The 21,848-nt window shown below is 41.8% G+C and overlaps 1 protein-coding gene across 3 annotated transcripts; it reads right to left on the reverse strand.

The window, feature by feature from the left end:
• Positions 1-498: 498 nt before the first annotated feature.
• On the reverse strand, positions 499-14,068 carry smarcc2 (SWI/SNF related, matrix associated, actin dependent regulator of chromatin, subfamily c, member 2). Of its 3 annotated transcripts, none has more exons than XM_068314706.1 (26): positions 13,947-14,068; positions 13,206-13,325; positions 13,038-13,123; positions 12,817-12,892; positions 12,372-12,464; positions 11,218-11,287; positions 11,054-11,123; positions 10,716-10,791; positions 7,593-7,837; positions 7,331-7,455; positions 7,160-7,213; positions 6,868-6,905; positions 6,640-6,770; positions 6,400-6,471; positions 6,204-6,317; positions 5,932-6,085; positions 5,734-5,850; positions 5,584-5,646; positions 5,227-5,485; positions 4,790-4,951; positions 4,308-4,369; positions 4,101-4,221; positions 3,854-4,017; positions 3,643-3,777; positions 3,183-3,546; positions 499-2,219 (listed from the first exon to the last, which is right to left on the reverse strand). In XM_068314706.1, exons 1-26 carry the CDS (start codon positions 14,055-14,057, stop codon positions 2,155-2,157), a joined length of 3,147 nt encoding a protein of 1,048 aa, XP_068170807.1. In that variant the 5' UTR covers positions 14,058-14,068; the 3' UTR covers positions 499-2,154. The 3 variants fall into 3 exon arrangements, with proteins under 3 accessions (XP_068170807.1, XP_068170806.1, XP_068170805.1); XM_068314705.1 differs by having other exon boundaries at positions 12,817-12,898; XM_068314704.1 differs by having other exon boundaries at positions 5,734-6,085; positions 12,817-12,898.
• Between the last annotated feature and the right edge of the window lie 7,780 nt (positions 14,069-21,848).

A 21,848-nucleotide genomic window follows, 5' to 3' on the forward strand; every position in this document is an offset into this window, starting at 1 on the left:
GTGCATTAGCCTTGTGGAACAGTTTTCAGTGAAATCAGCTACTTTTCGTGTTTTTGGAAGTATGGACCAACCGTTTAACAAATGGGTAGACAAAAGGGCAAAAACTGATTACAAACTAATTGAACTAATTTTCCTTTTTAAGTGACAGTAAACCATGTTATCGCATCAAGCCAATGAGGATAATAACATCTCTGAAACTGAAAGTTAAATGAGATTGAGCCAGTGTTAATTATATCATCAATGCAGAGCATTAGAGGGCAAATCCTTCATAAAGTCTTTGATTCTTGTCTAATTTCATAACCTTAGTGTGACACATCTTCAGATCTCTGAACAAACTAAAATATAAATTCCTGAATCCACACCCCCAAGTTTAGATCTTACCTGTTTTACCAGTTGATGTCATTACTGGCAAAAAACCCCAAAAAAAATACCCACTGCAGGATTCCTCTTCACATTTTTATTTTTTCATCAACACTTCTTGATTAAAACCTGGCCCTCTTTTTTTTTAACCTTTTTTTTAATACAAACTTCCAGAGTAACTGTCAGCACAATTGCGATGATTTACCGAGGAAAAAAGTCTACTGAATAATTATCAACTGCTGCTACCTTCAGCATAGTGAAAAACATACAGAAACATAACAGACACTTATTATATATCACAAAATCCACATAATGTTGTAATAACACAGATAAAAGAAGTCCATTTATGCTCACACAATGGTGAGGTCTGCAATACTGGCTTGACGGACACTAACTGCAAAGTTACACCATCTGATTTATTACATTTCATGTAACTAGAAGTGATGGCCCATGTGCAGAATGAAGAATGATTTTTTTTTTTTAAATTCCTCAACCTTTATAACACAGCAAATGGCACATAAAATAAAACTGACTGGTAATGTTGTTTACATATCTTAATGGCATGCATTGACATTCACACATACAATCACATCTTGAGTCGATCCAGCAGGCCGTCCCAAATCATGCACAACGGTGGAAGGGGTTAATATAGGCTACCAATGATATACAGGCACAATGTTGACGTATCAAAGAAAGAAGACTGGACAGTAAAAAACAAAATTGATAGGTAAAGATTATGATTATAAAAACATTTTGGTTTAGCAGTTAACACAAAGTCAAATATAGAATATATAACATACTGTATCTGGTTGCTGGTAGAATTATTATTCCCAGACCTTCTTTTCCAGCTACTCTTTCAACAAAACTACATTCCTCACAGAATTATGCTTTGAGTTCATCCAGATTTGAAAATCATGTTAGCTCCTAGCTAACATGATTTTTCTCTAAGTGCTGCAGAAAATGATGTTTCTTCAGGATGATCATCTCTACCTGTCAGTATTTTCAAATTTTATCACTACACGCAAACAAAAGGTGTGTTTGTAACAGGAAATCCAGTTTAAATTTTCTTAACTGCATTAAAACATTTAAAATCTTACAGTAATTTCCATCTGGCTTCTGATTGGAATGTTTTCATTAATGCAGACATTTCTGGAGAAATGCTCTGGTTTTACTCGACCTTTAGGTTCAGAACCAGCAGAATGACCGTTGTTTCATGAAATACAGACAAAGGAAATGTAACATTCCCAATCAAGTTTCCAAAACCTTCAATATGAAAAAAGTATTTAAGACAACAAAAGGACGATATAAGTGCCAAAGTTCAATTTCATGGATGCTTCAAGTCTTTCAATGAGACCTCGGGAAACATGTTAAAAGTGCATTTTACATATATTTCAATTAGTACCTACAGTACAAAGGGGTGTTGGGGGGGGTTATTTCCAACCACTGAAAATACAAGATGAGTCTTTTGTTCTCCTTGAGAGCCAGCATGTTGGGGAGACACTCTTCCGTTTACATGTCGAATCAACCACACAACATGAACAGCTTGGGTTGGAAAGGACATCGTCTTCATGAGTGGGTTGAATTTGAAAGGGTCTTTTTTCAATAGACAGTCAAGTAGAGGTGGTTCGATTTGGATATCATCATTTTTTTATACCTCAAATCAATTGTCCTGTTGAAAAATAAAAAAACAACAAAAAAAGGTTGAACATGTAAAATGTGTTCTCTTTCTTCAGTTTATGACTTCTTCATTTCGGAGAATACAGGCAGGACTCGAAATGGGCGATCACTCAGATTTCACTGCGGAGGTGGGACTGGAGCCGAGGGGTGGAGTGTTTCCCCGGAGACGGGTGCGTTAGATTCTGTGAGGGGTGGAAAATGTTAAGAAATTTAGCAGCTCGGTTGGAGTGATCAGGAAGAACAGCTGCTAACATGACATTCTTAAAAGCTGGAAATGATCCTACATGGGAGGAAGTGACTTTCTGATTAAACTGTTCAATATGGACAAAAAAACTGTCGTTTAAAGTACAATATTTTCCGCACTATAAGACGCACTGGATTATAAGGCGCACATTCAATGATTGGCCTATTTTAAAACTTTTCACCAGAATAGGCTGCACCACATTATAAGGCCAACAGAATAGAAACCACAGCGGCTGTGGCTGCAATAGGCATCCTTAGATTGTGCTGTGCTAAAGGGATTGTATTCATGACTCTGCAGCCTTTTCTCAAATTTCAAGAGCCAAGTCACTGCTAGCCAAAGGTGCCTGGCATGCTACAATTGATTCATAAATGTGGTTGACACCTGAAACAGCAGGTAACTGTGGGGGGAGGGAGCGCAGACTAAAACTTTTTGCATATATAAGGCGCGCTAGATTATAAGGCGCGCTGTCAGTTTTTGAGAAAATAAAAGGCTTTTAGGTGCGCCTTATAGTGAGGAAAATACTTTGGTGTCAACAACAAACAGCACCTTCAATTTTCACCTTCACCTGCGATTTAGTTTTACATTTTAAATATAAAATAGGCAGCTTTTTGATCATTATCAATTAAACAATAAATTGAACAGTGGCCACAGATAAGTGACCTCAGCCCCATTAATACTGGTCCCAACAAGCCTCCATTCACTGTGCTGCTCTGTCTGCTGCTAGTCACAGTTTGTCTTTTGTATAAAAAATGAGGCAAAACAGTGAAACGTGACTGTAATTAATGATAACATCTACTGTGGTCTCAGATTCTGCTGTGATTAAATATATAACAGGAAGACATTTGACAGAAATCCTGTCTTCACCATACAAAGGGACATTGTGCTTCCACCCTAAACCTACCATGGAGAACAGGAACAGAGCTAGAGCTGGAGTGGCTGGCCGTGGCCTGGCCTGGGGGGCAGGAGGGCGAGGCGTGAACAGCCTGTGGAGGTTGGGACTCCGGAGCCGAGGAGGAGGAGGCTGGAGGTGCCGGGCTGGGGGCTGGCTGTGGCGCTGGTGTGCTATGACTTGGCTGAGTTGAATTCTGGCTCTGCGGGGGTGGGCCTGAGGCTGCCTGGTTAGAATGGGGGGCTCCTGCCTGACTGTGCTGCTGGTGCTGAATCTGCTGGAAGTGCTGCTGACGGGCCCTCATCTCAGCATATTTCAGCTGCTCCATGTGGAAGGACTGACGGTCGGCTAAGAGCTGCTGACGCTGGTACTCCAGCTAAAAAACACAGAAAACATGAATTGTTAGTTTTTGTGTTGTAATTCGGTTGATTGAAGTCTTGTCATCCTGGATACCCCAGAACACATCACTCACAGCCTCCCTCTCTCGGTCCATGATGGTCTCCAGTTCTTCAAAATGTCTCAGTTTAATCTCGAGCTTCTTCATCTGGGTCTCCACCAGCAGAGCCACGAGAGATTTGATCTTCCTCTCTTCAACTGCAGCCAGATGCTGCCAAGGAAATCAAAGGCAACTTCAAGATTAAAGAACATGGAAGAAAAGGTGAGGACAGGTTGACCAACTCTACCTTGGCTTTGACGGCAGCAGCAGCGAGTGCAGATGCAGCGGCAGTGGCCAGGTTTCCCTCTCCAACATCCCGCTCCACTTTCGCTTTCCGTTCTCCTTCACTCTCTGATTCTCTTTGTCCTTCCTCTGTGCTCTCTTTCCTATCCTTCTCCTTCTCCCCATCACCTAAGAGAAAGAAACATTTTAATTTACTCATCTTTGACAGGAAGTCTTTATTCCTTGTCTCTGATAGAGTTGCTTTTTTGTACCCATTTCTGAATCTGTTTTATCCGTTTCCCTCTCTACTTCTTGTTCTCTTCCTCTCTCTTCTTCCTTCTTCCCATTCTCCACCTGCTTTTCCTCTTCCTCAGCTGCAGCCTCTTTACTCTCCTGTGTGAGGAAGTGAACAGTGAGGGATGCAGCAGCTCCTTAGGAGAACAAACAAACACAGAAACATTCTGAGGACATGATCGTACCTTGGCCTCTCTCTTATCTTCACTGGACTGGCTGTCGCTCTTACTTTCATCACTGCTTTCATCTGGAAAGAAGAGTGAAAATATTGATTTGCATACTTTGTTACATCCCGCTTCAAAGCGGTGATGTATTGTAATTATCTGTGTTCGTGTGTTTGTTCGTCCAGTCATTAGTCCACCGAAAATCTTTGCAACCGTCGCAGATAGAAAAATGAAACAAAAAGCACATTACTTGGGCGGCAAAGGGGATGAAAATGAGAATATAACCTTGACCTTGAGAAAACTAGGTCAAGGTCAAATTTCAACTTCTGTACACTCAGGAACTGGATAAGACAGAAAGACGAGGAAGAAGGCCAGTGTGAGTAAGGCCATAGATCAAAACTATGCTTTGATTTATGAAAGTAGGTCAGGGTAAAATTTTGAATTCAGGGGTGTCGCGGGATGTTGCAGTGTGTGTGTGCTGTAAATCCACATAGAAATCCCACCAGGTCTTTCTCCCTCCTCCAGACCGGTGCCAGCAATCCCGCTGCCCTCCAGGCCGTACAGAGGGTCCTGTCGGCCGCTGACCCTCGCTGCTTCCTCCACCCGTCGCACATGAGCTTCAACCAGCGCTGCAGGAACCTCCTCCTTCATACGAGAGAACTCCTCTGAGAATAGGAGAGATGTGTCAAGATTATCAGTGTGAAGTGTTATTTACACTTTCAATATTTGCACTGAGTTGACTTTAAGTTTTTAATAATTAAAAAGTGTGGCTGATTAAGGAAACTGCATAAAAGTTGCATTCACAGTGAAATTTCATCATTATTCTTCATTTAGTTTCTCATCATATGACAATTCCTGCCCAGGCTTAGTCTACAACACTCATTTGAGGCTGAGGACGTTTTCAGTGTCACTACTAATTAAATGTAAAGCTTGGTCTCACCCAGAGCAGATTTAGCTGCAGCCGAAGCAACGCGGGGGTCAACAACAGAGGCCAGGAAGGCCACGGTGCTCATGACTGGGTTTCCTGCTTGGCTGAAAGGTATCGGCTGGTAGGCCAATGGTCCCAGAGTTGAGGAGGTGTCCTCCAGGTAAGGGTCCTCAATGGGCAGCCGCAGGAAGTGAAGGATGCACTCGTCCTGTGTGCGGCTGCCCACATGTTCTGAAACCTTGTTCCAGTCATCCTTGTACATCTCCAAGCCCTGGGGAAGGAGGGAAGTGTTTAGATCCACATTTCTACTGCTTTATTTTCTCATTTATAAAAAGAATGAACTCACTCTAATTTAAGATGAATTAGTACCTCGAGCAGTAGTAGTGTTTCCTGTTCTGTCCAATCCCTCATGGAGCTCGCTGAGCTCTTGCTCTGTTCACAAATATAGACTCTTTGTTCATATGATAGGTCACTATGATATGATGAGCGATTCTGTCATGCATCTTCTCAGACATGTACCTTCGTAGAGCAAGTCTTCTTGCTGTACATGTCAGTTCGCAGCCCAAAGTTTTGCAGATCTGATGGTTTATCCTTCACTTTATCAGGGAAGGGCAACATCTGCTGGGCAGCAGGAGTCTGTGGCACAGAGAGAAATTTAAAACAACCCCGAAAAAATGTCTGAATGGATCTATCATTTGTCTCTGTGGTTCTGCAGACCTGAGATGTCTTTGGCTGCAGGGGCACCAAGCTGGAGGGAGTGTCTGCCAGTACATGGAAGTGAGAGGTGGGTGGGGGACCCATGGGTGTTGGTCTGCTCTCAGAGTCCACCTGGTAATTGATCAGACCCCACTGCTCCAGAAAGGCATGCACTCTACAGCAGAAAAAGCACAGAGTGAAACATCCTGACAGGAGGGTAAATAAAACAAGTATAAAAACAGACAGTGAGATCTGGACCGACTGGAAATATTCACAGCTGGGGTTCCTCCTACCTCATGATTGCACACACGTCTCCTGCCAGGTTTCTGCGACAAGCGGTGGAGGTCAGGTACTCCTGAGGGTTTAGCCGGTAGGTGTCAATCATGAAGTTCCGGTATGCCAGATAACTGAAGGAAGGAGGTATAGATTTTCTGATGTTGTACCCTTTATATAACATCACAAACTGCTGTGAATGGATTAAACACTTACATCTCGGGGGTTTTGGATTTGTTCTTCCCATTGAAGAACTCTGGCAGGGCTCTGCGCTCGATGGCATGAACACTTGGGAACAGTGAAGACAATGAATATGTTGTGAGTGACACCTCTTTGTGAGATTCTCTAGTGAGGAGTGAGGAGTAAATAATGGTTTCCATTTCAACCAGACTCAGTCAGTGTTTTTCTTATTTTCCACTGTTCCTGAATTAGTCAGCGGTCACTCTCTCTCCTCACCTGTTGTAATCAAACCAGGCAGCGTAGCTTGGTATAATAATGTGATGAGTTTGCTCTGTCACATTGTCCTCATGGAGGTCTGAGCCTTTCACGGGTTCCCCCTTCACACTCGGAGAGCCTTCCTCCTCCTCCTGTTTCAACACAAACAAACAAACAGCCACTCAAGTTCAATTTATGGTTGACTGCTGTAACTGTAATGTTTTCTTCCAGCTGTACAGACTACCTTACCTTGCCTGTTGTTTCCATGGACTCATCCTCTTGTTCGTCTGATCAAATCACAAAAGAATTATTAACAATACATTGAGTTGAAAACTGTCAATAGATTAAAACAATGAACACAAGCTTTAAATAAGCACTTTCCTCCATATTAGCAGAGATAGTCCAAGATGGAATGTGCTCTAATATGACAGATATAAACTGTGATATAGAAATAAAGTGATCAAATAAACTCGTATCCAGATCTTCTAAGTCAGAGTGAAAGGGTCCGGCTCTTCCACTCTGTTCAGTTTTGGCTTCTCACCGATGTCTGTTCCTCCTTTGACTGGCGTTGAATCAGAGTCCTTCTTGGTGTTGTCTGCAGAATGAAGACATGGTTGTCAACAACTAGTTAGAGTCTTAAAGACAAGTTTCAGGTTGGAATGGGGTGTGTGGTCATTTTGATTTCTATTTGAATATAGGAGGAATTGTGTACTGGTCTTTGCTGGGTTTCCCTCTTCAGATGCTGGAACAGGCGACGCTTCATCCATGTCCTTACTGAGATCCTCCTGCTCCTCCTCCCTCTGGCCCCGTTTAGACTTGGTGTATGGAGTCGTTGGCCTGAACACCGACAGGCAGAGAATACATTACAGTATTTTACTATTGTAGTAAATGATACAACCAGTGGCACTGCTGTACTACAAAAACCTAAAACATGCATTTACAGCTGATGAGTTGTATGGACACACGTAACAAACCCCTTTTTGGTGTTTTTCTTTTTGCTCTCCTGCGGGGGAGGGGTGGGGGAGGGTGATGGCGAGCGCTTCCTCTTCTTGGCGCTGCCAGGCTTCTTGTCCCTTCTCTCATCAGGCGTGGTCACCTCATCTGTCAGGGTCTTGGCTGAGATTCTTTTCCTCTTGGGGCAGCCCTCCCCTACCTCATAGTCCTCCTCATTCATCCACTCGTTATACTGGTCCAGGTCTAAAATCCACTTCCCATGGACCTGTGAATAATTAATACTATTATAGTCTTTTTTATTCTATTATATTCTGATATATTGTACTGAGTTCTGTTATTTTGTATTATTTAGAATGATATATGATGTGATACGACATGCTTTTCCAGAGTTAAACAAGACAGTCAGAGACTGCGACATCCTGTGACATCATCACATTTTTGTGCCTCTGGCTTCCTGAAAATGTTGCTTTTGTGATTATATCTCATCAGGTTTCCAAGATGTGTACCTAAAAAGGTATAAAAGAAAATTTGACCTTGACCTGGTTTTTCAAGGTCAAGGTTGTGATCTAATTGTCAATCCCTTGCCTTCCTGAATAACGCCTTTTGTTTCGTCTTTCTATCTTATCCGGTTCCTAAGATATGTGCAACAAGGACTAAGGCAGTCAGAGACTGCAACATCCTGAAAGTAGTACCTGACAAGTGTGTAGCTTTGACCTGAAAGATCTAGCTATGCACTAGCTTTGATCATAGATCAAAGCTAGTGCATATATAGATCAGAGCAGTAGCTTTGATCTTCGGTCTTAGTCCCACTGGCCTTATCTTATCTGGTTCCTGAGTGTACAGAAGTCGAAATTTGACCTTGACCTGGTTCTCTCAAGGTCAAGGTCATCATCTCATTGTCATCTCCTTTGCTGCCCGAGTAATCTGCTTTTTGTTTCATCTTTTTATCTGCAACGGTTGTGAAGATATGTGGACGGACGGACGAATGGACAAACACAAAAACACTGACAACAAGGCCGTCAGAGTCTGCAACATCTCGTGACACCCCCTGAATTCATCAACCTACTTCTTTTAACTAAGAATCTTTACTTACTTGATCTTTCTGCAGTTTAGGTATAGGATTTGCTATGCTTTGATTTATCTTTGATCTATCTCCTTTAATCCTTTGTTCATCTTCCTTGTGCACAACTTTATTATATCATTCAGCCATGGTCTTTCTTACAAGTGTGCATACTAACTAACTAACTAACTAACTAACTAACTAACTAACTAACTAACTAACTAACTAACTAACTAATTTGTTACAGAAAGACATTGAGTTATTAATACGAGTTATTCAACCATGTGCACATGCTACTATTATTATTTAATATATAGATTAATATATTTATATCCATCAATTCTCACTGATTTCTCACTGTAAATCATTACTTGTCTGAGAGAAATTATCCTGAAAGCTCTTTATAAAGAGGTTTTTTTTTCCAAAATAATTTGTTTTCTTGCTTAAAAAATAGTCTATAAATTCAATTTAAAACTATTTGTGTGAGTGGAATGACTGATGATAAAAATGCAGGTAAGGACGTTTTGGAGGTCCAGGTTTGTTTTGTGGCTGAAAAACAGATTTATTCCTTCTTTACTAGTTGATTAAAAATTATGTAAACTGATTAATGTTCGATGGAAGACTTTCAAATTTTGAATTTAATGATATCTACGGGGACTTAAATTTAGTATGTGAGCTGCATGAAATACATGTTAGATGTTGAACAGATCAGTTTTTCTTGCTGCAAGAGACTTAATTATGCAGAAAAATCAACTGCCCTCGAGGAACTGACTTGATAAGGGCAACTGACACCACACTGACTTGACGCTTCAGGCTGGAGCGAATACCAGCATAAGCTCTATCCCTCCACATGCCAATTTAAAATGGAATTTTATTTTTCAATGTTTTATTCAGACATAATTTAAAAAACCCCATTTCAAAACATCTCTCATTCCAATTGTGATTTAGGTCCAGTAAAAGGTTGTAACAAGCAGGTACTGTATATATGATTCAGAGTTCATTTTACCTCAAGAAAGTAGTGCATCCATAAGATGTGCCTCAGGAAAAATTTGTTTATCCCAACATGACGTCTATACATTCCAAAAGTAATAACTGAATATACGGTAGAAACGTACGCAAGGATTGGGTTTTGCCAATTGTACAACATAAAAACTAAACAAACTGTTCATTTTAACATTTTTATTAATAACATCATAACTATTTAAGCACAAAGAAAAAAAGAAGAAAATTGTATGTTAATTCAATCAAAATTTTAAAGCCTGGCAGTCATTTAAAAAAACAGATTTAGAAATAAAGATGTAATACAGTTGTTGCTTTTTCATTTTTACTTTTCACTCAATAGCATTCTTTGCCTTTAATCCTTATATTCTACTGTGGACACTGCACCAAGCTGACAGAGCCTTCTCCACAAAAATTTCAGTAACATCTGTCAGTAATATTTGTCTCATTTTCTTCATTAACTTTTCATTGTATTTATGCAAGAAAGCACTCATTGTCACTTGCTTTTTCTCCGACTTTTACATCTTTTTCGGAGGCAGCCTTTATTTGCTTAGCGCTTAATCACATCAACAGACATTTCAAAGTGCTTTAACAGACAGAGAAACCCAACAGGACTCTCCAAGCATAAGCTCAAGCTTATGATTGCTCTGGAGAATCTCACTAACTCCTTGCTCTCACTGCAGCGTGTAAAACGAGCAGACATTGTGTTGCTGTTTGGTCGATTTTAATAAAGCAGAATCACGCAGGTGATTCTCTTGACGAGAAACTCAAAAAATAATGGCAATTTCTGGGTTTGAAATTTAAGTGGAGAATTGCAAAAATTGTGAATATTTTTGTTGAATGGAAGTGCATTTAAAGCTGTTTGACGATCGTACGTCCCTGTCAAAAAATGCGCGACAAAGACGCAAGGATGCATGCAAATGAGAACATTGATGATTTATGACTGATGGGAAATGTCTAATTAAACTGAAGGAGCATGTGAGCTGAAGATGAAAAACAATTTTTAAAATTCAAAGACGGTAAAATATATTTTAAAAAAAAGATAAAACACAGATTAATTTGAACAGCAAGATATATCAAATACCTTCCTTGGCTTTTCTGGGCTGGGAGGATCCTCCACAGAAGCCTCAACCTCACTGGCTGGGATCCAGGTATCATAACTAAATAGTGAGAAGAGGGGTCAAAGGTCAAGGAAGAGAATTTCGGGGAGAATTCAGGGAGAATTTTGTGATATTCAAGCTCATGGAATTTAGGGAAGGGAGAAGCTCCAAGAAAAACAAAATTACAAGCGCACCACTCTACAGAAGATCTACAGAACATTTACAGTGGCTTCTATGGCTTCCACAGTCAGATGAAGCCATAGATTGTAGCTTTGTTTAAAATTTTGATTGGTGTTCATATCTGTGTAAACTCAGCACCCACCTGTCAGGGAAATATCCCCAATGAAGCAGCATTTGCTTATCCCTTTTCATCACAGGTCGCACCCACTCCTCTGTGACAAAATATATCAGTACAAAACAGGTCAGGGCAGCAGAATTCACAGTGAAGCAAATAACTGTCCATGAACACATCATGTGACGCCTCACCTTCCTCAAGGCTGGTGGGAAGAGGAACGACAATGTGGGAACCTGAAGCCTTGTCCTCTGTCACTGAGCCCTGCAACAGATCAGTTTGCATATAATCTGAAAAAACACACTTTACAACAAGGTTATATTAATGTGATTATCATGACTTCATGAATGAAAAGAAGCAAATGAGTGGATGTTTATTAACACTGATAAATAACATAAGACTCATTGTGGAATGGATATAAATTACATCAAATCAACCCTCTGTTACTTGCACCTCATTCACGTGAGCTTTAACATACGTCTATGTCAAAGCTCACAGAGCAAAGCTCATTGAGAATCTTTGTTCCAACATCTGCCAGTGGTAGCATACTTTTCTTTCTTTCTGACTCACACAGACAAAACTTATTACACTTTTCAGTGGCTTCTGTTTTTATGAAGAATTAAACACAAAAATGCATTTGAAGTACATTTGGAGTAAATTTGGACTGTATGTAGAGTGATTAAAATAGAGTAACATATATATATGTAATACTATGAATGAGATACAGTAGAGTCTGAAAGATAATGTGTAGAAGACATGTGACTTCACATTTATTGTTCAGTATTAACAAAAGGACTATGGAACCTTTATTTAATTTTAATTTAATTTGATACACTGTCATAATCCCCGAAGGGAAATTATGAACGCACACTCTAGTTTTTGTTAGTCAATCATATCACATGCATGCATTATTAGTGTGTACAGGGCCCGGTAATACACACACCACACACAAGGGGGCCTGTAGGCATGCAAGGGAGGTAGAGTGGCAGGCAGCTCCTTCTTGGTGCGCTTCAAATGAGCAATTTTTGTAAAGTGGACGGCACCTTGCTCAAGGGTGCCTCGGCAGTGCTCTGGAGATGAGCTGACACCTCCCACTGTCAGCTCACCTCCAGGTATTTTTATTGGGGCGGGAGCGGGAATCGAACCGCCAATCTTGAATCATGGGACGACCTGCTCTACCGCACGCAAGTGAATCATTGCAATTCCCATTCAGTACTTATTCATGACGCATTCACAACATTTCATGACAAAATACACAAATGAATGTGGGCTTTTTCACTCATGAAGTCATAATTGATATAACTGTTGTGGGTTAAACTTACAACACATTTTGATAGAACAAACAGACCTGATGTCTTTTGATTATGTCCTTCAGTTTTCCTAGCAATTTTGGCTCGATGTCAGGGCTCAGGTAGATCACAGGTCTCGTCAAGCAGTTGTTCTGTAAAGAAGAATCGCAAAAAGTGCAAAACGTCAAATAAAGACATTCGTGAACATCGCCTCAAATATACAAACTGATATGATGAAATATTTTATCTCCATGACTGTATGAAAGTAACTGTTTCATAATTGTCTGACTTATTTATAAGCTTTCATATCAGAAGGATGATCTAGTTTAAGACTAAAATAAGGAGCTCCCCACTTAACTCGTTAAAACACCAAATTAGAGAAAAATTGTACGAATGTGCTGAAACAAAGCCTCCTACAATACAAATGACAACACAAATGGTATTATGTCTCATAATATTTGAACTTTATGTTTTTTAAAGATATAAATTGAAGTTCAGACTCACCTGAACCAAGGACTTCTCGATCGTCATGAACATCTCCACATTTCGGTCCATCCTCGATGGATTCTGGAAGTCAAACCTGCGCCTACCAAGAAATTAGACTGGAGTTACACATGAAACAGCAACATGTCTAAAATCTATGTGGGTATTCATCATTTACATGAAGATAAATGTCAATTTGTCTTTTTATCTATTATTTATACCATCTAGAAAGAAAGTCTTACCATCCCTGGTCGCTCTTGAACTTGTAGGCAGCAGCCAGGATGTGACATAGAGCCCCTCCTGACTTGAAGTCCAGAAAACACTTCATCTGCAGAAAACAGATTCATTTCAGACTAGAACAGAGTTAATTCAGTGACTGAATGAATGGCAGAGACCTGAGGGGGACATACCGGCAGCTTGGTGAGCGGAGGGTTGCTGACATGTCGCCCAAACACCTCCTCTTGGAACTGTAGCAGCTGGACCACCAAGCTGGACAGGGACTTGTTGGTGGGCGGCTCAGCCTGGATGTACTGATGGGACATCAGAGGATCGGTCACAGAGAAGCCCCGGGAGGACGCATCGATGTCAACCAGAGCCAGAAACTGGAGGGTACTTTGCGACCTTATACTTTTCAGAGTATACATTTATTAACTGTATTATCTGAAGTGGGGATTAAATTTAGGTATACAGTATCATCATTATTAGTGATATGCATTGAAAATAAATCCGATCATTATTTCGTTTCGTCAGTGTTTCCAGACGCCAGAACGCGTCTCGTTCCCTCCAGATGGGCCACTGCTCCAGCCGCGCCAGAGAACATCTGGATCTGAGCTGCATTACCGTTAGCCGATTAGCTGACTAGCGGGCTAGCTGCCTTGCCGGCTAAAGTCACCCCTTTTGCAGAGGTCTACACTCCCAGGTGTGATTGTGCAGTGCCTTTGGATGGGTTTTGTGACATTAACATAGCGGGATGCCGCCATTCGCGGCTGCTATTTGTTGCCGCTGTTTGGCTCAGCATCCTTTTGTATCCCGGCTCGAGTGAATCAAACAGCTGGATGATCAGCAGCACCCTCCCCTCCTCTCTTTGTGTCCACACTTCGGGATGAAAATGTAGATTTAGTATGTATGGGTACAAAACATGCGGTCGGTACCTTTTTGTAATTCTTTCCCAGCCAGACACGGACATTATCAAACTGAGAAACAGTATCAGACGCTTCGAAATATTTTACATTCGGGCCGCCGTCTTTCTTCCGTACCGCCATCTTTGCCTGCAGACAACTAGTCAAGTTCGTCTGCCGCCCAGCGGCCAAAGTGTGGTACTACAACGTTTGGACTACAGAAGGCTGTAATAACAGGTGATTAACAGCAGGCGGCGGTATAGTGTCGCAAATAGTTCTCAAATGCTTTCTTCTCAAAAAACATACTGCATCTCAAAATAACTCAAAATACACTTCATCTGTGCAGAGTGAACTCACTTTGCTTACGCATGATGTAGAATGGCTCCTCGGCGCGTCATAATACAGTAATAAATCATCATGATTGATTTATTGACATTTAAGATGAACATCTATTATGGGATTTACCTGATTTATGCAATACTGGTTGATGACCTATTACAACACGTCCTATTTGATAAAAAATCAAATTGCATGCATTCAGCACATTATCCACATTATCCAGCGCAGTGTCCCTAATTCAGTAGAAGAAATTGTTCGAGAACTGAATGGTTTATTTCTTTTCTACATTGTAATACAGTATACTTATAATAATGAAAAGTGAATGTATAATAATCTAGTTACAGTGTTGTACAAGTTATATTTGATTGGCGTAGTGAAAATTCCTCATATGTGTCTTATTAAACATTTGTTTTAGAATCATGAGTAGATAAACGCACCACAAAGTGCACTGTAGGCACGTTGTAGGCACAGTGACAATCAAACAGCTTTAGAAATGATTTAATCATGCAGTATGATGGGTTTGAGAGGACTGTAATTTCATCCGTGCAGTATGTCATGCAAATATGGTAAAATTTGACAATAAAGTTGACTGTGACTATGACTATGATATTACCATTTCACAACAACTAAGGCCTCCATGCACTGCTTCTTCTCTGAGATTGATTTAGTGGTTGACTTGCAAAAATACAACAGAGATAAAATCCTGGATTCTATATCTCTGTAACCAGCAGTCTGTTGATCAGACTAGCAATTTACTGTGATCTGTCAACAGAGCATCCAGTAATTCTGCTGATGAGACAAACAGATAGAAAAGCAAAAGGCTGCAAATGTGAATTAAATAAACAAAAATAATTAAAATTGTGTTTGAAAAAGACATAGTTTTGGTTTAATGACAATGAGTGTATTAAAATATAGCCTTGAGAATCTATATATTAATATAGATATCTATATATTGGGAGCAGGGTTTGTCCTCTTGGTCTTCTTTCAGGTGATTCATTTGACTGCACCTGCGCAATGAAGGTGTTCTCTTTTAAACTTAAGTTTAAGTTAACTCGATTTCACAGTTTTCACAGAAGTAAGCAGAAATGTCTGCTTTACACTTTGAGCTTTATTTAATAGCTACTCTGGTTAATTCAAAAGATACATAATTTGATTTCAAGGAGCCAATCAGATTTACAATCCCAGATTAGTTACTGGTATTGAGTGTCATTAATTTGGTATGGAGTACATTGTTGGCTAAATCACTTTTTTTTTTTTAAATTCTCTAGCTCAGTGATAAATGGACACACTATAGGGGTGTTCAAGACCCCTCCAAAGAATCACAAGTTAAATCACACAATGTGCGTGCACACACGCACGCACGCACGCCCACGCGCACACACACACACACACGCACACACACACACACGCACACGCACACGCACTCACTCACACATACACATATACTGTATATAAATGCACAATGAGGAATGAGTGAGCAGAAAAGAAATTAAAAATCTCCACTTTCTTCATGACTGACCTTTTTACTGCTTTAGTCAGAGGCAATTAATTGAGAACGAAAGTGTGCTTGTGTGTGTGTGTGTGTGTGTGTGTGTTTGTGTGTGTGTGTGTGCGTGTGTGCGTGTGTGTGCCTGTGTGTGTGCGTGTGTGTGTGTGTGTTTGGATCTTACATGACCCAGGGTAATTTGTTAAGTCCAGAGACAACACTGGTGAGAGCAGTGCTCCTTGACGATCTGTGTATTTATTTTTGCATGTGTACGTGTGTGTTTGTATTTGTTTAACAGTCTGTGTGTGTGTATGTGTGTGTGTGTGTGTGTGTGTGTGTGTGTGTGTGTGTGTGTGTGTGTGTGTGTGTGTGTGTGTGTGTATGTGTGTGTGTGCGTGCCTGCGTGCGTGCGCGTGTGTGTGGTGCACCAGTCTCTGCTGAAGGAGAGAGTGAAGCCTATTGATTATTTTAATCCTTCTATTTGTGAGTCTGTGATCCTCTCCGCTCAGCCTTCCACAGGGGGATTGCTAATGGGGCTGAACGCTTTCCTCCTCAGCCACTCTCTCCCTGTCCAATTAACTGAATGCTGGAATCCTCAAGGAGGGAGCGCTGGGACCTCGGGTGGAGGGAAACTGTTGAATTACAACCCCACCTACACCCCGAGTCAACTGTCTCGGAAACCTTTCATATGCACCACATTCAGAAAGAATGTCCTTTTCCAGAATGGTCTTACCTCTCACCTTTAATTATACATCCATTAGTTTCATTCCAGTGAGGTGTGAACACTTTCCAGCCTGCGTTCCATTTTCACTCGAGGCTCTGAAGAGTGTTGACATGAGTGGAGAAAGCAACAAGTCCTTGAAACCTGTAGCTGTAAGTTTGCCAGAATCGTATTTGTTGAATTATTATTTATGTTCATGTCCCTTCTGAAGATTTCCCGAGGATTCAAGGAACCAAACCTTTAACTATGGACCTGGTGACTTGCTTTATTTTGGAAAAATAACTGTGGATGCTGCGATGGACAAAGCAGTATGAAAATGAATGAATAAATGAATGAATGAACTGTGAATGACTGGTTCCATATAAATCACAATATGTTGTTTTATTCAATTTAAAGCAATACATTCGCTCCACGTCTCTAAAAGCTAAATCACATCTCTGCCTTTACCCAAGTTAACAAAACTGCATTATGAAGAGAGGTTCCTCTGGCTCCTTGAGACTCCCTCATCTTTCATATGTAACAGTAGAAAGATTGAACTGCGTCTGTCTGTGTATCTGTAAAAAAAAAAATCCCCATCCAGTTTATTCTGTGTTATTTCTTTCTTAGTAATTTATAGTCCACATGTACTGTATATTTAGATAAATCTAGTTACCCACAAACTATAAAAACTAACCTCTTTCATCATTTAATTGATTAATGAAGTAGAGTTTGTAAGATTCACTCAATATAACAAAGACTGATAAGAATCTGAAATACAGTCTCGGGTATTTTACATGCATTTTGAGCTGCCCCAGTCGAGTCGAGCATTGAAAACAATGGGACAGAAAAACACTGCTATTAATAGTTGTCTGTTCCTATTCCTCAATCATTTGGAAGAGAGCTCAACAACTGAAGAAATTAAAGGTTTGGGGAATAACATAGGTCCAAATATTAATCAATATATTCCATAAAAGATAAAACACTAAGTTGAAAAGTACATGATGTGTCAGCATTAGATTTATAATGACATAAAATGAACAAAGGGTTGTAAAAATTAGAACTTTAATGACAATGAAATATGTCATACAATCAGATCATTTACCATGGAAGAAACAAAAAGATATGATTGGAAGGTTATCATTTGACAGCTTTTGTTCCGGAATAAATATTTTAATCTCACTCTGTGATTACTTTGAAAAATGCTGCTAAAACCACCTTAATCAAAATGTATCACAATAGATATCAATTGTGTTCATCATTTTCCTTCAAGGGGAGAAAAAAGAATGAAAGGAATTGAAAATAAAGCAGTAGTTTTACTCTCACTTAGTGATGGAAAAATAAAACTGAATTTTTATAGTGTTTCATGGTCTTTAAGGGAAGAGAATATCTATGCTATCGATGCTGATTTCATACATAACAAATACACCAAACTCAGCTTGCAAAGTACACCCACGACAATATATCCCCACTGCTCATGAGCAAAGGTAAAAGTGTTGAAAACAAAACAACATATATAATGCAGAATTGCACAAAGGTTATGCAAAGCCACTCAGAGGGAACGCCTGCGTACGATATACAATGTCAAGATGTTCTTCCACCGTCGCAGCTGAAGAATGACGAGTTTAAAAGTTCACATCCAAATCTCATCTGGGTACAGCCGTGCATTCAGGCTACAAAGCTGGATCTTCGTCCTTTTGTAGGAGCAACAAGGTTTTTGCCAGTCATTATATTATTTTATTAATATAATGACTGGCAGAAACAAGGTTTCTGCCAGTCATTATATGCCAGTCATATTATTTGATTAATATGAAAATATCTTTTTCCAAGAATTTATTATATTCTACTTGCATTAGGATTTAGTATGTCAACAGGAACATCATTTGGTCATAGGAATGCGCTGTCCCCCCTACAAGCTGCTCAATTGGGGCGCGTTCCGGAAGCCGCTGCCTGTCACTCTTCCTCCCGATGTGTGTAGTTTGATGTGTGTACTAACTGCATGCTTACAGGCACCCTTGTGTGCTGTGTTTCAGGGGGCCTGTGTATACACTGATTGTTAACTAACACAAAAAACATGTCTACACCTGAGTGACAATGTAATTTCCCTGTGGGGATTAATAAAGTATACTTCTTCTTCTTCTGTTTATCATTTCTCATTTTACTTACACAATTAAATGCCTCTGTTGATTATTCACAGATGTGTTTCCACTGTACAAAATGAAGTTAAGCTTCCATATAAGTGACTTAAATTAAATTTTATTCAATTTAATAAAACAGGGAGTTATTGTACATCAGACACATACAACGATCCCTCAGCTACCTGCTGCATTCATAAAGTAAGTAAAAAGATTTCCATGGACTACTCATGCTGGAGATTTTTTCATTGGAAATCCTCATGAAATGATATTTGGAGAAGATAAATTAGCTTGCTCAAATAGCCCGAACTGGACAGACTTCATGCATAAAGAGCAAAAAGGACACAGGTCATGTAAGGCACAGAACACCTACATGTGTGATATGTTGCAGTAAAAAAACAGTAGTAACCGTATTTTCAAAAACATTTTGAAATGGGTATTTTCACAATAGTTGTTTCATCATTCCACTATTGTTCTATGAGTGAAGAGGCTATCTTTCCACCCAGCTACATATTCTATATGGGGATCATGATTCTGATTTTCTAAAAAAAGATTCTATCATCTCAAGGAGCAGACCATCTCCTCACCCAGAGAACAAAGGTTACAGCAACATTACACTTCTACATCCATCCATCCATCTATCCATCCATCTATCCATCCATCCATCCATCTTCCACCACTTATCCGGAATCGGGTCGCGGGGGCAGCAGCTTCAACAGGGAGCCCCAAACTTCCCTTTTCCTGGCCACATCCACCAGCTCTAATTGGGGGATCCCAAGGCGTTCCCAGGCCAGTGTTGAGATGTAATCCCTCCACCTGGTCCTGGGTCTGCCCCGAGGTCTCCTCCCAGCTGGATGTGCCAGAAACACCTCCCTAGGGAGGCGCCCCGGAGGCATCCGCACCTGATGCCCAAACCACCTCAACTGACTCCTTTCCACGCGAAGGAGCAGCGGCTCTACTCTGAGCCCCTCAGAGTGTTTCTCACCTTATCTCTAAGGGAGACACCAGCTATCCGTCTGAGAAAGCCTATTTCAGCCGCTTGTATCCGCGATCTCGTTCTTTCGGTCATGACCCATCGCTCATGACTATAGGTGAGGGTAGGAACGAAGATTTAACGGTAGATGGAGAGCTTTGCCTCTCAGCTTAGCTCCCTCTTTGTGACAACAGTGCGGTTAAGCGACTGCAATACCGCTCCTGTTCCCCCAATTCTCTGTCCAATCTCACGCTCCATTGTTCCCTCACTCGTGAACAGGACCCCGAGATACTTACACTCCTTCACTTCGGGAAGGACCTCATTCCCCAGTCAGAGAAGGCAGTCCACCGGCTTCCTGCTGAGGACCATGGCCTCAGATTTGGAGGCGCTAATCCTCACTCCCGCCGCTTCACACTGGGCCGCAAACCGGACCAGTGAGTGCTGCAGGTCACAGGCCGATGACGCAAACAGGACCACATCATCTGCAAAAAGCAGCGATGCAATCCTCAGGCCACCAAACTGTAACCCCTCCTCACCACAACTACGCCTTGATATCCTGTCCATGAAAATCACAAACATAATTGGTGATAAAGCGCAGCCCTGGCGAAGGCAAACAGCTACTCGGAACAAGTCCGACTTACTGCCGAGAACCCGAAAGCAGCTCTCTCTTTGGGCCTACAGGGATTGGATGGCCCTGAGGAGAGGCCCCCTCACTCCATACTCCCACAGTACCTCCCACAGTATATCTCTGGGGACCCAATCGTAAGCCTTCTCCAAGTCTACAAAACACATGTAGACTGGATGGGCATACTCCCTAGCCCCCTCTGGGATCCCTTCGAGAGTAAAAAGCTGGTCCGTTGTTCCACGACCAGGACAGAACGCAATCTGTTCCTCCTCAATCTGAGATTCTACAATCAGCCGGACCCTCATTTCCAGCACCTTGGAGTAAACTTTCCCAAGGAGGTTGAGGAGTGTGATGGCCCTGTGATTGGCACACGCCCTCTGGTCCCCCTTTTTAAAAAGAGGACCACCACCCCAGTCTGCCACTCTTTCGGCACTTCCACGCAATGTTAAAGAGGTGTGTCATCCATGACAGCCCCTCAACACCCAGAGACTTCAGGATTTCCAGGCAAATCTCATCAACACCTGGGGCTTTGCCACCGTGAAGTTGTTTAACTACCTCGGTGACTTCGCCCCGAGAGACTGACTTGAATCCCCTGTCATCCTCCAGCTCTGCCTCTGCAACAGAGGACGGGTCAGTTGGGGTAGTCGGATTCCAGTTGGGGTAGTCGGATTCCTCAAAGTGTTCCTTCCACCGACCGACAACCTCCTCAGTTGAGGTCAACAGTGTCCCATCCTTGGCGTATACAGCTTGGATGGTCCCCCGTTTCCCCCTCCTGAGGTGTTGGACAGTCCTCCAGGACAACTTTGGTGCCGTCCGATAGTCCTTCTCCATGGCCTCTCCGAACTCCTCCGACCCCCTCTGTTTTGCCTCCATCACAGCTGAGGCTACAGTCCTTTTGGCCCGTCGGTACCCTGCAACTGCTTCAGGAGTCCCCAGGGACAACATGCCCCTGAAGGCCTCCTTCTTCAGTAGGACGGCTTCCCTGACCACCGGGTTCAACCACGGTGTTCGAGGGTTATCGCCCCTTGAGGCAGACCTTGAGACCACAGCTCTCAGCTGCAGCTTCAGCAATGGAAGCTTTGAACATCGACCATTCAGGTTCCATGCCCCCAGCCTCCAGAGGGATGCAAGAGAAGCTCCTTCGGAGGTGGGAGTTGAAGGCCTCACCAACCGAGTTCTCCTCCAGACGTTCCCAGTTCACCCACTCTACTTGTTTGGGCTTACCAGTTCTATCCAAAGGTTTCCTCTGCCAACAGACCCAACTCACCACCAGGTGGTGATCAGTTGACAGCTCTGCCCCTCTCTTCACCCGAGTGTCCAAAACACACGGTCGAAGGTCGTGGAGGTAAGCCCCATCAGATCCAACTGGTAATGCTCCACCTCCAACACAAGCTCCGGTTCCTTTCCCGCCAGTGAGGTGACATTCCACGTCCCCAAAGCCAGCTTTTCCCGCCTGGGTCTGGTCCGTCGTGACCCCCTGTCGTCACTGCCACCCATATGGCAGCGCACCCGACCCCATCAGTCTGCCCTGCGGATGGTGGGTCCACACTTCTACATCATATTCTGTAAAGCCCATGAAGAAGCAGAGCAGCCACAGAACCCTCAGACCTCAGACAACCTAAAACAAATGTGGAAACCCTGAAGCTGGACGGACAATTAGCTGCAGTATGATCAGCCGGT

Source organism: Antennarius striatus, chromosome 5, assembly GCF_040054535.1.
Source record: "Antennarius striatus isolate MH-2024 chromosome 5, ASM4005453v1, whole genome shotgun sequence".
Taxonomy (NCBI): Eukaryota; Metazoa; Chordata; class Actinopteri; order Lophiiformes; family Antennariidae; genus Antennarius; species Antennarius striatus.

Excerpts from the sequence above, each read along its gene's own strand:
- smarcc2 (XM_068314704.1), bottom strand. The coding sequence starts at position 14,057 with ATGGCGGTACGGAAGAAAGACGGCGGCCCGAATGTAAAATATTTCGAA. Across the intron at positions 7,838-10,715 it reads GCCCAGAAAAGCCAAGGAAG|GTCCATGGGAAGTGGATTTT; the intron begins GTATTTGATATA and ends AATTATTCACAG. Across the intron at positions 4,222-4,307 it reads AAGATAAGAGAGAGGCCAAG|GAGAGTAAAGAGGCTGCAGC; the intron begins GTACGATCATGT and ends TTCCTCACACAG.